At 38.0% G+C, this 16,064-nt stretch overlaps 1 protein-coding gene across 1 annotated transcript in view; it reads left to right on the forward strand.

Annotated features, from left to right (window-relative positions):
• The window catches only part of LOC107555741 (nesprin-1-like), a 122,538-nt gene that overhangs the window by 87,548 nt on the left and 18,926 nt on the right, over positions 1 to 16,064 (forward strand). Inside the window, exons 107-130 of the mRNA XM_016238619.1 lie at positions 62 to 262; positions 576 to 749; positions 853 to 984; positions 1,484 to 1,680; positions 2,082 to 2,214; positions 2,306 to 2,488; positions 2,602 to 2,751; positions 2,866 to 3,042; positions 3,358 to 3,513; positions 3,660 to 3,815; positions 3,939 to 4,109; positions 4,197 to 4,330; positions 4,421 to 4,637; positions 4,775 to 4,957; positions 6,269 to 6,415; positions 6,493 to 6,647; positions 6,741 to 6,888; positions 7,465 to 7,559; positions 7,643 to 7,877; positions 7,970 to 8,164; positions 9,980 to 10,105; positions 11,561 to 11,716; positions 12,295 to 12,453; positions 12,649 to 12,815. Of these exons, the coding sequence (XP_016094105.1) occupies positions 62 to 262; positions 576 to 749; positions 853 to 984; positions 1,484 to 1,680; positions 2,082 to 2,214; positions 2,306 to 2,488; positions 2,602 to 2,751; positions 2,866 to 3,042; positions 3,358 to 3,513; positions 3,660 to 3,815; positions 3,939 to 4,109; positions 4,197 to 4,330; positions 4,421 to 4,637; positions 4,775 to 4,957; positions 6,269 to 6,415; positions 6,493 to 6,647; positions 6,741 to 6,888; positions 7,465 to 7,559; positions 7,643 to 7,877; positions 7,970 to 8,164; positions 9,980 to 10,105; positions 11,561 to 11,716; positions 12,295 to 12,453; positions 12,649 to 12,815 (3,947 nt within the window). The remainder of the gene's footprint in view (positions 1 to 61; positions 263 to 575; positions 750 to 852; positions 985 to 1,483; positions 1,681 to 2,081; positions 2,215 to 2,305; positions 2,489 to 2,601; positions 2,752 to 2,865; positions 3,043 to 3,357; positions 3,514 to 3,659; positions 3,816 to 3,938; positions 4,110 to 4,196; positions 4,331 to 4,420; positions 4,638 to 4,774; positions 4,958 to 6,268; positions 6,416 to 6,492; positions 6,648 to 6,740; positions 6,889 to 7,464; positions 7,560 to 7,642; positions 7,878 to 7,969; positions 8,165 to 9,979; positions 10,106 to 11,560; positions 11,717 to 12,294; positions 12,454 to 12,648; positions 12,816 to 16,064) is intronic.

Raw genomic sequence — 16,064 nt, forward strand, 5'->3', positions numbered from 1 at the left:
CAGTTACTGATTTCATGTCTTTCATTTGACTTACCACTAGACCTTGTGTTTTGCTGTGCAGGATGCTTATGAAGAGCTGGTGGAGATGGTGGGCTCCAAGCGGAGTGGGCTAAACCAGAGTTTGGTTCTAAAGGCTCAGTATGAGAGAGCTTTACAAGACCTGATAGATCTGCTGGACACCGCCCAGGACAAAATGGCTGCTGATCAGAAGATGAAAGTGGGATCAGTGATTGAGGTTCAGATTCTTCTAGATAAACACAAGGTACAGTAGAAGTTTTGTTCTTATGGTCTGCTTAATGCATATGTGTCTAGACAATTTTACTATTTTTACTATATTACTATTCTAACTGTATTTTTGATCAAATAAATGGAGGCTTGGTGAGCATAAGAGACATTAAAGAAAACATTACCCACCCCAAACCTTTGAATGGTAGGTCTTTTCTGTTTAAGGAAAAAAGAACAAAAATATTGAAGACTCTCGTCTCATGCAGTCAAATGCTCTCAAGAAAGTGAATGTCCATGTTTTGTACAATTTTGATGAGCAAGGACTCATGTTATCTTGTCTCTTCCTGCAGGAGTTTTTCCAGGGGCTAGAGACGCATGTTGTTCTGACACAGGCCTTCTTCAGGCAGGTCAGTGGGTTGGTGGTGCAGCGGGAGGTCCAGAGCTTGGAAGAGACTGTGGCTCAGGCCCAGGCTGTACTTAAACAGGCTCACAAACGAGGAGTGGAGCTGGAGGGCATCCTGGAGGTGTGTGTGGATTTGTATTTCTTTATTTGCATTCAAGATGCAAATTATAATCACAGGGTACAGTGCATATGAAGTGAATAACTGTTGTGTTTTGTGGCATCAGTGGTGGAGCAGGTTGGTGGGTGACTATCAGGCCCTGTACAGACAGCTGGAGGCAGTGGAAAGCAACATCCCCAGTGTAGGCCTGGTGGAGGAGACAGAGGACAGATTGAGCGATAGAATTGCTTTGTATCAGGTACAGCTCCATCACACACACAGAACACTGGATCAGACACGGTTACACCATAATATTCATACAACACCAACCATGATTTTACATTAAAAACATTACATACTTTATCTATATTGCATGGTTTGTGCAGCATTAGAAATACAATTCAGAATGCCTTTTGAATGACTCAATTCAGGAATTTAAAGTTAATATGAATTAGCAAACAGGATACATAATTATAATATGAATGTAAATTTAAGGAAGGAAAATTTCACTTTATTATAGCTTGATATATTAGGATTGTGGTTGGTAAGGTTTTTGAAAGAAGTCTGAAAATGATTAATTTTACTATTTACTCTAAAATAGGAATCGTTTGTCTCTAGTTTACTGTCACTTGATCTGTATAATCTTTGCTGAATAAAAGTATTAATTTCTTTTTTTTTTATTTACCGAGCACAAATTGCAGTAGATTTGTGAAAAATTTTTAAATCTGCAATCTAAAACTGTCTCACTCTCTATGTAGCGTTTGAAGGCCAGTCTCTCTGAGCGGCAGCAGCAGTTGTATAAGTTGTTGGAGGATGGAAAGAGGCTGCTTTTACATGTGTCCTGCTCAGAGCTGGAGACTCAGCTCACTCAGCTGGGGGACCACTGGCTCAGCACCACCACCAAGATCAATAAAGAGCTACACCGCCTGGACTCCACCCTCAAACACTGGATTAGGTCTGTGATCTGATCACTTTCTCTGTGTGATTCTGTCAGTGTCTGCTTCCTTAAGAAAGAAATTAACTTACAAGAAACACATCTGTGTGGTTGTGTCCATGTTAGGGCTGGACAATAATTCAATATCAATATGTATCGCGATATAATTTTTTTCAATAACGGTGATATGATTTTTAAACACATTTCCGATATTTCGATTGTAGGTACAGACATCTGTCGTGGCCGTTCTTGGCCATTTTTATGAGGCTTTTTTAATAGTGTTCATATCGATATCGGAATTATATCGTATCGACCGAAATTAAGAAATATATCGTGATATAAATTTTGGCCATAACGTCCAGCCCTAGTCCATGTATGCATGTTTTATTGACATCACATGTTCTCTTTATATTGTATTGTAGGTATCAGAGTGAGTCAGCTGAGCTTAGCCAATGGCTGAATTCGGCACTAGACCGCCTGGAGTTCTGGAGCACTCAGTCTGTTACAGTACCTCAAGAGCTAGAGACCGTCAGAGACCATCTTCATGCCTTCCTGGTAAGAACACCCATTAAATATCCTGCTAAAATAGCCTTAGGCCTCACTTGAGATCTCATAGACACACTCTATATCGGCTCTATATTTGCAGGAGTTCTCCAAAGAGGTAGACGCCAAGTCTTCTTTGCGTGTCTCAGTTCAGAGCCAGGGGAATCAGCTTCTCCGGTTGAAGAAAGTGGACACGGCAGCTCTCAGGGCAAACTTGGCCCAGGTAGACACACAATGGGCTGATCTTCTCACTCGTATCCCTGTGGTCCAGGAGAAACTACACCAGGTATGAAGACTAGGACTGATTGCACAGCCTAATTTCAGTTAAGGAAGGGAATGCAGATAATGAACAGGCTCACGTGGCTATGCTAATCGTAGCATTTCTGTTCTGATCAACAGCTGCAGATGGAGAAGCTGCCATCCCGTCATGCGATAACTGAACTAATGAGCTGGATATCCCTCATGGAGAATATCATCCAAGAGGATCAGCAGAAGATCATGGGGGCAGTGGGATCAGAGGCTGTGCAAATGTACCTTCAAAAATACAAGGTAGCAAAAAAATTCTTCAAGACTTTTGAAATAATAAAACATATCATTAGTAATTTTGTACTTCATACTCAAGACACCAAATCACTCTTTTTCTTTATTTACTCCTCTCTACAGGGTTTTCAGATTGACCTGTCCTGTAAGCAGCTGACGGTGGACTTTGTGAATCAGTCAGTTCTGCAAATCAGCAGTCAGGATGTAGAGGGGAAACGGAGTGACAAAACAGACTTTGCTGAGCGTCTTGGTGCCATGAACCGCCGCTGGCAGATACTGCAGGGACTCGTTACAGAGAAGGTTAGACATAAATGTAGAAAATTCTCACATTGTGCTGGAAAACATGGAATATCAGGTTTTGTGCAAAAAATGGGACAAATCAAATACTAAGATAGAAATTCATATCAATTTTTCAATTTAACTTTTCACTACAATTGTTATGATAATGTAATTTGTAATGAAAAATAATAAAAGTAATAAAAAGTAAGCAATAAAAATAAAGTAATGCTAAACAAGTGTTTCTACAAGTAGAGACTGTTACTTTTGGATCCCATTGTGCGTCATTTTCCTTTCATTTTTATCGTATATCAAACTGGTGTCTTTTGTGTTTCACAGATTCAGGTTTTAGAGGGTCTGCTGGAAAGCTGGTTAGAGTACGAGAACGTGGTTCAGACCTTGAAGACCTGGTTTAGTGTACAGGAAGAGAAACTCAAAAAGAAGCACAGGATTGAGGATGTTTCCTCAGCCCAGAATGCACTTAAAGATTGTCAGGTAGGTACTGCACCCTAGTTGTTTGGCTCTACATAATGCACAGTATATGGATTCATTAGTAAAGATTACATAGATAATCCAGAAATATTCTATGTGATTTGTTGTTTTGAAATATTGATCAGACTGTCTGTGTCTGTGTATGCTAGGAAATGGAAGTGTTGGTAAAGGAGAAAGAGAAGGATCTGGAGAAGGCTGAAGAAAAAGGATGCTTATTAATTCAGGATAAGAAAGGCGAGGCAGGCACTGTTATTATGGACACTCTAAAAGGTTTAAACCAGTCTTGGGCCAATCTGGATCACATGGTATGTTTCACCTAATGCATTTCGGTAAAGCATCTAGTTTTGTAATCTTCATTACGATATTGTTCATAATTTTCACCAAAACACTGATTATCAGTCCTAAATGAGACTTGTGTGTTATTGCAGATTGGGCAGCAGACGGTCAGTCTCCGGTCAGTACTGGAGCAGTGGAGTCTGTATAAACAAGCATATGACGAGATTCAGGGCTACCTGATGGAGGGACGTTACACCATCTCTCGTCTGCGTCTTCTCACTGGCTCCCCAGAAGCTGTGCAGGTTCAAGTGGAGAACCTTGAGGTGCTAGTCTGCCACAAAACACTGAGCTTTTCTTAGCATTATATCGAGAAACAACCTAAAATCACCACGGGTTTTTGTGTGTCTCAGAGTTTACAAGACGAGTTGGAGAAACAGGAGAGCAGTTTACGGAAACTGGGCTCCATAACGCAACAGCTGCTGAGGGATTGTCATCCCTCAGTGAGCGATTCACTCAACACAGCTCTGGGTGATGTAAATCTCAGGTGAGTTTCAGAAACTTCTAGTAACTAATAAAGACACTGATCAGTACAAAGTGTTTAGAAATCATTGATCTTCTACTGATCTGCTGTCAGGTGGAACACGCTGCTGGAGCAGATCTCAGATCAGCTGAGGACGAGTAAGAGCCTGCTGCAACTGTGGCAGCATTACAAAGCACTTCATGCTCAGAGCAGCACTGACATCCAGAAACTAGAGGATCAGGTGGAACAGCTGCTCAAGAGCGCCACCCACATGGACGTCACAGAACAGGAAGTAAAGGTGTGGATTTATCAGTGCATGATGGGTTTGGAAGCCTCTTAAATGTTTGTGTGCTTGGATTATGTTAGTGACCCAAAAGTATGTAAGCAATTGCTAGTTCTGTGTGCAGTTGTGAAGGCCTTGTAGCAAGGGCCACAGTATTCCTCTTTGTAAAACTGGTATTTGTGCAGGGCCTTATGGCAACTGAGGGATCCGTAGAGTCTGTCCTGCAGCAGCTGGATGAGTTTTCAGAGCAGCTGAGGCAACAAGTGGACCCCTCTGCCATGACAACCTTCCATACAGACCACCTGTCATTCACTCAGCGATTAGCAACTGTTGGGCATACCCTCCAAAGACAGCAGTGTCTGCTAGAGGTTCAGATGATTCAGATTTTACATTGTGCACACAGACACAGAACATTTATACAGTTTTCACACATATAGACTGCATTTTAAAAGTTGGGGTAAGATTATTTGATGTTTGGATCACTTATGCTCACCAAGACTGCAGTTATTTGATTTGATTGAAAAATACAGTAAAAACAAAAATATTGTGAACAAATTTTACAATTTAAAATAAGAGTTATCTATTTAAATATATTTTAAAATATAATTTATTCCTGTGATTGTAAAGCTGAATTGTCACTAGCCATTACTCCAGTCTTCAGTGTCACATGATCCTTTAGAAATCCTTGTTATACTGTATGCTGATTTGGTGCTCAAGAAATATTTCTTTTTATTATGGACTTAATATTTTAGTAGAATTTTAATAGAATGTTCAAAAGAACAACATTTATTTAAAATAGATATCTTTTGTAACATTATGCTAAACCTTACTGTTATTTGTGATTAATTTAAAGGGATAGTTCACCCAAAAATAAAAATTCTGTCATCATTTACTCACCCTCATGTCGTTCCAAGCCTGTACGACATGAGGGTAAAATATAAGAAGATATTTTGAAGATTGCTGGTAATCAAACGGTTGGTGGTTGCCATTGACTTCCATAGTAGGAACGACATGAGGGTGAGTAAATGATGACAGAATTTTTGGGTGAACTATCCCTTTAATGCTTCCTTGCTAAATAAAAGTATTTATTTCCTTCAAAAGTAAATAAATAAATCTTCCTGACCCCAAACCTTCAAATAGTAGTGTATATTTTAAATGAAATAATATAGTGTTTTTAATAAAATTATTTTCACACTATCCTTTCATAGTTTTGACACTCTTTCACTCTTTCTATCATATTGTCACTTTCACAGATGCCAGACTGTAAAACCTGTCAAGTGTAAATGTGTTTTTTTTCCCTTCCTTTCCTCAAGGTGGGTATGAGGGACTATGAGGGTATCCTTTCATAGTTTTGACACTCTTTCATGTGTGACTATCATATTGTCACTTTCACAGATGCCAGACTGTAAAACCTGTCAAGTGTAAATGTGTTTTTTTCCCCTTCCTTTCCTCAAGGTGGGTATGAGGGACTATGAGGGGTTTAGTAAGGAGTTACATTCTCTGAGCCACTGGTCAGAAGAAGCTGAGAAGGTTCTGAAGGAACCAGACCCAGTCGGTTCTCCAGATGTCTCATCTGTGCAGGAACACATGCTCTTTCTATCATATTGTCACTTTCACAGATGCCAGACTGTAAAACCTGTCAAGTGTAAATGTGTTTTTTTTCCCTTCCTTTCCTCAAGGTGGGTATGAGGGACTATGAGGGGTTTAGTAAGGAGTTACATTCTCTGAGCCACTGGTCAGAAGAAGCTGAGAAGGTTCTGAAGGAACCAGACCCAGTCGGTTCTCCAGATGTCTCATCTGTGCAGGAACACATGGAAAAACTTAAGGTGAAATTAGTTTTCCTGTAAAATTATAGGGTTGTATAAACACTTTTGAACTTTCTCATATGTATGTGTGCCTGTAGACCCAAATGTTAAAGCTGAGCAGTCTTTCTCCTGATCTGGAACGTTTGAATGAGTTGGGTTATCAGCTTCCCCTCAATGATAATGAAATCAAGCGTCTGCAGAACCTAAACAGGAGCTGGTCGTCTAACTCCGCTCGCACAATAGAGAGATTCAGGTATGTGTGATTACTGCGGATCTATGGTACATTTTCAATTTCTTCTCTAAAAGTGTGTAATGTTCAGTTGTCTGCATCTCTATGTATGTGCAGTAAATTGCAAGCCCTGGTATTGCAAAGACAGACCTTTTTGGAGAAGTGTGATGCTTGGATGACCTTCCTTAACCAAACAGAAGAGAAACTGGCCGCTGAGATTTCTGGAAACTACCAGAGCCTACTAGACCAGCAGAGAGAGCATGAGGTACTGATAGAAAAAAATATTTTTTTTAGAATAACTACAACTAAAGGCCTGTTCACATCAAATGAAAAGCCGCATTTACATTACCATTCAAAAATTTTGGGGTCAACTAGATTTTAAAAAGTTTTTGAAAGAAGTCTCTTATGCTCATCAAGGCTGCATTTATTTGATCAAAAATACAGTGAAACTGTAATATTTTGAAAACATACAAATTTAAAATAACTATTTTCTGTTTTAAAATGTAATTTATTCCTGTGATGGCAAAGCTGAATTTTCAGCATCATAACTCCAGTCTTCAGTTTTACGTGATCCTTTAAAAAATATTCTAATATGCTGATTTGCTGCTCAACATTTTTTTATTGTTCTTATTAGGACAATTTTGTCCCCAGCATTTTTTCTGTGTCAATGTTCAGTTTTTATTTCAAAACTCAAACCTTTATAAGATGGCTATATTAATAAGCTTTTTCAGTTTAAATATGATCAAAATATGCAGCATAAAATGCATTGGGTCATAGTTTAATTACCTACTTTATGCAACTGCTCTACTTTTTTTTTGTGTGTGTGTGTGTGTGTGAATAGCTATTCCAAGCAGAGATGTTTAGTCGACAACAAATTCTATACTCTATCATCAATGATGGACATCAGCTCCTGAATCAGGGACAAGTGGAAGACAGGTAACATTTGTTTACTTGTTTATTCTTATTCTTTCATTCATACTTGTAGTGACACTCTCTTTTTTTGTCCTCTCGCCCAAAAGGGATGAATTTGGCTTGAAACTGGCACTGCTTAGTAACCAGTGGCAAGGTGTGGTGAGGCGGGCCCAGCAAAGACGGGGGATTATTGACAGTTTGGTTCGGCAGTGGCAGCGGTACACAGAGCTGATAGAGAAACTGCGTCATTGGCTGCAAGAAGTGTCAATGGAACCAGAGGAGCAGCAACAAGTGTCAACAGTAGCACTACAGCAGATCCGTGGCATGCTAGACCACATACAGGTAAAGATATAGCCATATTTACATTAAAGAAGTAATAATGGCTTCCTGCAAATAGCCTGAAGTACCCTGGATGTCCCTTTCTCTCCACCCAGCTGAAGGAGCGTGTGCTCCAGAGGCAACAGGGCAGCTACATCCTCACGGTGGAGGCCGGGAGGCAACTCCTCCTGTGGGCTGATGCCAGAACGGAGGCCTCACTTCACACTGAGCTGACTGATGTGCAGGAGCACTGGAGGACCATTAACATCCGTCTCGACGAGAGGAAGAAAGAACTGCTCTCTTTGCTAAGGGTGAGTTAAGAGTAAATGGGTGTACTTACTGTTTGTCTGGTTGCTGATTTGCTAGATTTAGTAGTTCGTATCATTGACAAAGTACAAGCACATGACTTTTGCTGTTTGGAGAAAGTTCATTATTTCCAGATGGCAGCAAATCTTTGTTGAGTAATTTTGGTTGATCATTTACATTTGTTGGGTAATTTCCTTTAGATGAATGTGTTTTCCTGTAAGTTGGTTGGTTTTTGCACATGTATGATTATGTATAATAGGATCAAATTTTGAGACCACTGGTAAAAATTCTTCTATTTTGCAATTATATTTACTAATTTAATTGAAGTTTATTTTTTGTTACTATATATTATTACAACAACTAAATTTATTTTTTTAAAAATTAATTTTAGACGTTTGTCATTTTGTTGTATTTGATTAACAACCTATAAATAGCACCTATTTATGGTAATATTGTAAAGGGCAATCCGGCAGGAATTGTCGTAGGGGGAGGGAATAACCAGTGAATAACCAGCACGGTTGTGTGTGTGTGTGTGTGTGTTCACTACTGTGTGTGTGTAACCCATTGGATGGGTTAAATGCAGAGCACATATTCCGAGTAGGGGTCACCATACTTGGCCACATGTCACTTCACTTTCACTTTCACTAATTTTGTGGAATTTTTTTTTTTAAAGATTTTATTTTAAATTAATTTATTTTATATCCTAAAAAATATCTTCAGGCTTTTGTTTTAAGTTTAAAAAAAAATTCTATGTAGTCTCAGACTTTTGGAGCCCACTTTCTATATATGACGTGCTGTTTCATTGTTGCAGATGTACTTGTTGCAGTGTTTTCTGGTTGTTTGTACGATGTGTTACAGTTTAGGATTTTTATAGTACAACATCTTTTATAGATTTAAATGGGTGTGCATCTATAATCAAATGTTCAGGATCAGATTGTTTTGTTTAAATAATCTTGGTTATTTTGTTTTAGTGAAATCAGGGATTGTTCATTACTTTGAAAGCTATTTTGCACTACAAATATACAGAAATACAGAAACATAAAACAAAAATGAAATATTCGAACCGAACATTCTCAAACCTATAAATGGATCTCACGTTCAAAGTTCTTTTCCTAAAAGAAAAGAGAGACAGTGAAGGACTTTGCATCTGACCTTACAGAGCAAATAGAGACGAGCTAGCATAACGAGAGTGTGTAATGTGTTTTGTGAGTGCGTGTGAGGGGGATGAAAGAGAGAGAACGGGAGAAAGAGGCAGCGAGGGAGCTGAAGGCGAGAGAAATATCTTCAGTACTGTAGGAGGCAGGACGCGGGAGGGAGTCCAACACAGGGCAGCAGAGACAGGCAGTCATCCGCTCCATTTTGACGCAGCACACTGGGGCATAGACAACAATTTTGGATTGCAAAAGGAAAATGGCTCCTCTTTCCTTCGGCCTCTGTCTCTCTCTCTTCCTCTCTCTTCCACATCCCTCCGTTTTCTAGGATTACATAATAGAAGGTACCTCACTGCTTTATCTGTGCATGATTATTTGTCTCTCTTGTGTCTCAGGACCATGACCCTTTGCTCTGCCCATGTTTAAATAAAGAATTGGTTACATATGACGTTCTGTACTGCGTTCCTCATTAAAAATGTGATGATCTCTGAACATCTTTCTGACTTTTCCTCAAGTGTTGTAATAAACATGTTGCATTCAAGCTTTAAAATTGCTAAGGTAAATTTTTCTAAGATACATACTTATGTATATTGTGCAGATTATACTGGCATAAACACCTCTTTATCATGCTTTCTCATGATTCACTTTTTTTTCTGGCTATGTGTGCAGAGCTGGGATCAGTGTGAAAAAGGAATTGCTGCATCACACGAGAAGCTGAGGGACTTTAAGCAAAAGCTCTCTGTGCCTTTACCCGACCACCATGAGGAGCTGCACACAGAACAGATTCGCTGCAAGGTACATAAACAAAATCTGACTCATCTTGTGTCCTATGACCTTTTAGATGTGTGTTGCTTCAGCAACATCTGAGTATCTCTTATTATTTGAGCTAAAGTATTAAACACAATTTCCTTACCAGATTTGCAGTAATAAAGCAACAGTATCTCGATAGTCCAGATAATGATTGGTTTGTGCAGTCTGCTGCTGTCAACCATTGCATTAATAATACCCTTGCATGCTTCTTGCAGAATGTGTGTGCGTGTGTCTGTGTCTGTGTGTGTGTGTGTGTGTGTGAGATGCCCTGACACTCTGCTGAATTTTTTATCTGCAAAGGAGGGTTGATTTTTCACACGTGATGTTGCAGAGAGGTGTGTGCAGTATAGCAGAAGGTGTGTGAAAGTAACATCGACCTGCTCTGGTCTGTATGAGCTGGACTGTCAGCAAGAGTCTCTTTGACTTTGCTTGAGGGAAGGAAGTTGAGGTGCATGCTAATCATTCTAAAAAAATCATGTTAGCAGAGATGCTGAGCTTTAATAAGAAGTGCTTACGCAGCAGCAAAAAAAAAGAAAGCTTTTTTAACAGCAAAATATTGACAGCTTTTTTCTATTCAAATTATTTCTCGATACAGAGATCACTTATGCCTTTATTGTGTGCTTAATGTCTTGTCGACCGTTGTTATCTGTAAGTCACATACAGTCTCTATATTAGGATTATACAGTGTAACTTGCTGTGAATGCCAGCAGAGATATCAGTATCAACAAATATCAATACAAATGCAATTAAGGACTTTTGGTTTTTACTGTGTGTTGGGGAAGAATATGTGCAGTCAATATTCTTCTGTTTTAGATAAATGTAACCAGCAGTCTTAGTAAATATTTTATTTTATTTTGGCTTGGTAGGGGTAGGGTTAAGGACAGGATATATTTTACTTTTAAATAAATTAATGTATTTTTTAAATTATAATTATTTACTTTTCCTTTTAAATTTTAAATTTTCATTTTTTTTCTTTATTTTCTTACTTTTTTTTTTTTTTTTTACAATTTTTATTACTTTTAAACAAATTAATGTATTTTTTAAATTATAATTATTTACTTTTCCTTTTAAATTTTAAATTTTCATTTTTTTTCTTTATTTTCTTACTTTTTTTTTTCTTTATTTTTTTTTACAATATTTACCTTTTGAACTCTAGTTTAGATTATTCAATTTGAACTTTAATTTAAACTATATCATCTCCATTGAATTTTTATTATTTTATTTTTACATTTTACATGGGTTTTGTATGTTTATTTATTTATTTTAAATTTAAAAACGTTGTCCTGAAATTTTATTTTCAACAGTTACAGTTTGAACTTAATTTTACTATATTTTATTGTATATAATTGTATATATTTTATTTTTAAATCTTACATTTTATTTTATAATTTTATTTCTGATGTGTTCATGTTCATGAATGTATGTGTTTGTGTGTGATAGGAATTGGAGAGCAGTATTGAAGGCTGGGCTGATGATGTAGCCGGCCTGTGTATTCTGAGGGAGTCTCTCTCCAGCAGCCTCAGTGCAGATAACCTCACAATCCTACAGGAAAGACTTATATTACTCCAGAGACAGTGGGAGGAGACTTGTCACCAGGTACACACATACACATCAGTCTGTCCCTTTGCATTTGTTTTACACCATAACACATTCTATGCACAGCTGTCTGCCATAAGCACAGGCATTTCATGTGACAGAAGCAGTGGGAACAAGCTCAGACGCGGAGGCTTTACAGTACATTACAGTTGATAAAAAAACTGCAAGTTTTCATTAAGTCAGATATTGAATATATAAAGGGATGCACTGATTTGAATTTTGAGCAACTTAAAAAAATAGTTAAATTCAATAGATAAAGATTGAGTTTTGCATTCGCTCACAAACTTACAGAGAATTAATGCTGTTGTTGAATCAGAGTTCTTGATGGCTCCTTATTTGCTCTGGACAACATAGTATAAAGGATTGCAATGATAATGTGCCTCTTAATCCCTGATGTCTCTTAGTAAAGAAAGGACCATGAGAAAGAAGGAAGGTGCATGACACTAAAGTATTACGGTACTAACGTACTTAAGTAACTTTTTGCACATTCTCTCATCGGCCGCGACGTCCTTCATTTATTCGTACTCTGTACTCAGTGAACCCATGTTGTAATTAATCATTGTCTGTCATCCCTGTAGCTGTCCCTGCGCAGGCAGCAGGTGAGCGAGAGGCTGAATGAGTGGGCCGTGTTCAATGAGAAGAACAAAGAGCTGTGTGAGTGGCTCACACAAATGGAGAGCAAGGTCTCACAGAACGGTGACATCAGCATTGAGGAGATGATTGAGAAACTCAGGAAGGTGAAATTAACACACAATCACAACATATTTGTTTCTAATGAAATCAAGAAATTGATAAATAATCATCCCACTGAACACTAAAACGTATCTCTAAAACGTATTTTTTCTTATTACTTATTTCAGTGAATATGTGAAAAACAATCCACCCAAATTCTTGTATTCAGCTAAAAAAACATGCAATCTCTTTGTTATCAGGACTATCAGGAAGAGATCTCAGTGGCCAAGGAGAACAAGCATCAGCTGGAACAGATGGGGGAGAGATTGGCTCAGGCCAGCCATGAAAGCAAAGCTGCAGAAATCCAATTCAAACTCAGCAAAGTCAATGAGCGCTGGCAGCATCTGCTTGACCTTATAGAAGCTAGGTGAGTCTTTCAAATGATATTGCATGACGTTGTACCTATTGTTGTACATCAGCGGTTCCCAAACTGGGATGCGCGCACCCCTAGGGGTGCACAGACCGACCAGCAGGGGTGCGCTATAGAATGCTTTTGATGATCTGTGTGCATTTTTTGAAGGGGCAAGTGAAAGAGAATTTTACTTGCCCGACCGGACAACTAATCTAATCTTATTAAAACATCGAATTAGGGAAGCACCAACATTTCGGCGAGAATGATTCTGATTTTATTACACTTGGTGTAAACAGCAATTCATAATGGATAATCAATAGTAACAAGGTCGTGGCAGTTGAGACTCACGTGAGAGAACACTCTCATGGAGAAATCGAAACAAATGAACACAACTGCACACAGAAGAAACATACTACAGTAAAAAATGTATATTTTTTATATTTATTACAAAGCCTAGCCTAATTAATTAACATGACACGACTAAGAGAGTGCAGTTTTCCCCGAAAATCAGTATGATTGTAAATTCAACATTGATTTTAAACGACTTCAAACGAGTAGTTAATATTAAGTGACTTAGGGCATATATTTTAGTACAATAATGTCAAATGTGACTGTTTTTGCTCTATTTGTTTAATGAAAATAGTTCCAAACAAACTTAGCAGCAGAACTGTCCCGCATCTCTGAGCAACACACAGCGTCGTCAGCGGTTTCGTTAGGCTACTGAATGATTCGCATTTTTTAATTAATAATTTGAGTCAATGATTCAGTGGTCCATTCATAAAGACAGGCGCTTGCTTCATTCTTGAATGAATCAGCCATTTGAAGAATCCTTTGAATGCCTCAATGACTCACTCATTAAGACAGTCTACTTGCTGCCACCTGCTGGCGGGTTACTTTCAAATTGAAAAGTAACTTTTTTTTTTGTATTTTTTACAACTTTTCATATTTGTAAATAAAAAAACCTGATGTAAAACCCAAAACTAACAGCATTATTTATGCTGTTGTAATTTTGCAGTGTTAATGCATTCATGCTACATTTCAGCTTCATTAAATTGTCTGTGTAAATGCATCTAAATGCCACTTCAGCTGCTTCTGTTTCTCCAGCAGTGGAAAATTTGGTTTTGTTAACACTGATTTCATTTGATTGGTAACAGCCCTATAGAGTCTTATTATATTAAGTGTATTTATTAATAAAATGTAAGAATTTGATATGAAAGATGACACATGAATTTAATAAGGTTAGGGGGAAATGCCCTTTTTATAGGCACAAAAAAAGACCTGGAAATCAATTCAAATATATTTTAATATGCAGTAACTTTAGTCATATAAAATTAAATTTTCCAGAAACAAAATTATGGCCAGTGAAAATGCTGAGTGGCTAGTCATTTTGGAAAACCACTAGCCACAGTGGCTGGTGAGCAAAAGAGTTAATGTCAAGCCCTGTATACAGTGAATACTTGTATTTATACTTGTATTGCAGTAAAAAAATGTGGTGTTTAACCGGAGCACGGTGGTGGGGGTGCTTGACATGTGTCAAACACTAGAAAGGGGTGCAAGCTGCAAAAAGTTTGGGAACCACTGTTGTACATTGTTGTACGACTGTTACATTTACAGTTACAGTTGTTGTGCCTTTTATGTCTTTTATAGAACAAAAGTCCAAAGATTTTTTTTTTTTAAAGAATGTTTTAATTCAGAAATTAAAAAATAAATTCCTGAAAGATCAGCCAGTTCTTTTGCTGAGTGTCATCTATAGAAATTGGGGCGTGAACTGAGCATGTTCCATGTGCTAATGGACCGTGGGTCGAAAGGAAATATTTTGCACCAGCATCTTAAACATGACACCATGGTGTCTCTGGATATGACTGGTAAAGTGGAGTTGTCTGCAGTCAGGACTGAAAGCTTCTCACGTATGGTGTTGATTTCACTGTGGCCAGTGTGTGAGAGTGTCATTCTCTCTCTCGCACTCTCACTCATGTGCATTAGCTCTGTGCGACAGCTGCTGTCTTGAGTTTTCCCGAAGTGTAATAGATTGACATGCTTTTATTTGGATTCAATTAAAGAGCTAACTGCAGAGATTTTTCTCAAGGAAAAGTATCCACACTGTTCACAAGCAAACATATTTCAAATAAAGACACACTGACACACCCTTTCTCTTACACACATTTAGTTGCCTTTCTAAATGCATGGCATTCCAACTTATATTGTTTTTATATGTAGTTAGTCATAAATACTATAACCAACCCTGACAGAAAACTTAAAGGGGTCATATGATGCTGCTAAAAAGAACATTATTTGGTGTATTTGGTGTAATGAAATGTGTTTATGCGGTTTAAAGTTCAAAAAACACATTATTTTCCACATACTGTACATTATTGTTTCTCCTCTATGCCCCGCCTTTTTGAAACGCGTCGATTTTTACAAAGCTCATCGGTCTGAAAAAGCGAGGTGTGCTGTGATTGGCCAGCTATCCAGTGCGTTGTGATTGGCCGAACACCTCAAGCGTGAGACGGAAATGTTACGCCCCTCACATACTGTTGATGCCGTGTCCAGGCCGGAGTGACGAGACAACATTAAAACCCATTACAAACGAGGCATTTGTTGCATCCAGTGGGGACATAATTACTGATTATAATGACTTGTACTGTCTTTTTACGCATTGCGTTGCATTGCATCGCGCCGCGTAAACATAAATCCCTCAGCGACCAGCACAGATCAGCTCTAGGTATGACGAAGCGGATATCGTCCTCTTTTGCAAATCTTCCCACATAGTGAGGCAGATTTGTGGGGGCGTGTTAGAACGAGCCATTTTAGGTAGGTGTGGCTGACTCTGAAAGAATTTATAAAGAATATCTCTTTGGATTTGAGACTTCAGTCTTTGCAACTTTACAGATCTTCTTTATGCACCAAGAGCTTGTAACATACCAAAGAGAAAGGAAAAATTGAAATCGCATCATATGACCCCTTTAATGCATTTTTACAATTAAAAAAAAACTCTTATTTACTTTTTTTTAATACTATTTATACTAATGAGGATATCCCTAAAAGGAAGTTTAACTCACTTTACAAATTTGTCCCCAAAATATTTTGTATTTCTATTTTAGTCATTTTGTATTTCCCAATTTACATTTTTCTTAAAGGGGTCATATGATGCGATTTAAATTTTTCCTTTCTCTTTGGAGTGTTACAAGCTCTTGGTGCATACAGAAGATCTGTAAAGTTGCAAAGACTAAAGTCTCAAATCCAAAGAGATATTCTTTATAAAAG

The sequence above is a fragment of the Sinocyclocheilus grahami genome, unplaced genomic scaffold (assembly GCF_001515645.1).
Source record: "Sinocyclocheilus grahami isolate Dianchi unplaced genomic scaffold, SAMN03320097.WGS_v1.1 scaffold544.1, whole genome shotgun sequence".
NCBI classification, from domain to species: domain Eukaryota; kingdom Metazoa; phylum Chordata; class Actinopteri; order Cypriniformes; family Cyprinidae; genus Sinocyclocheilus; species Sinocyclocheilus grahami.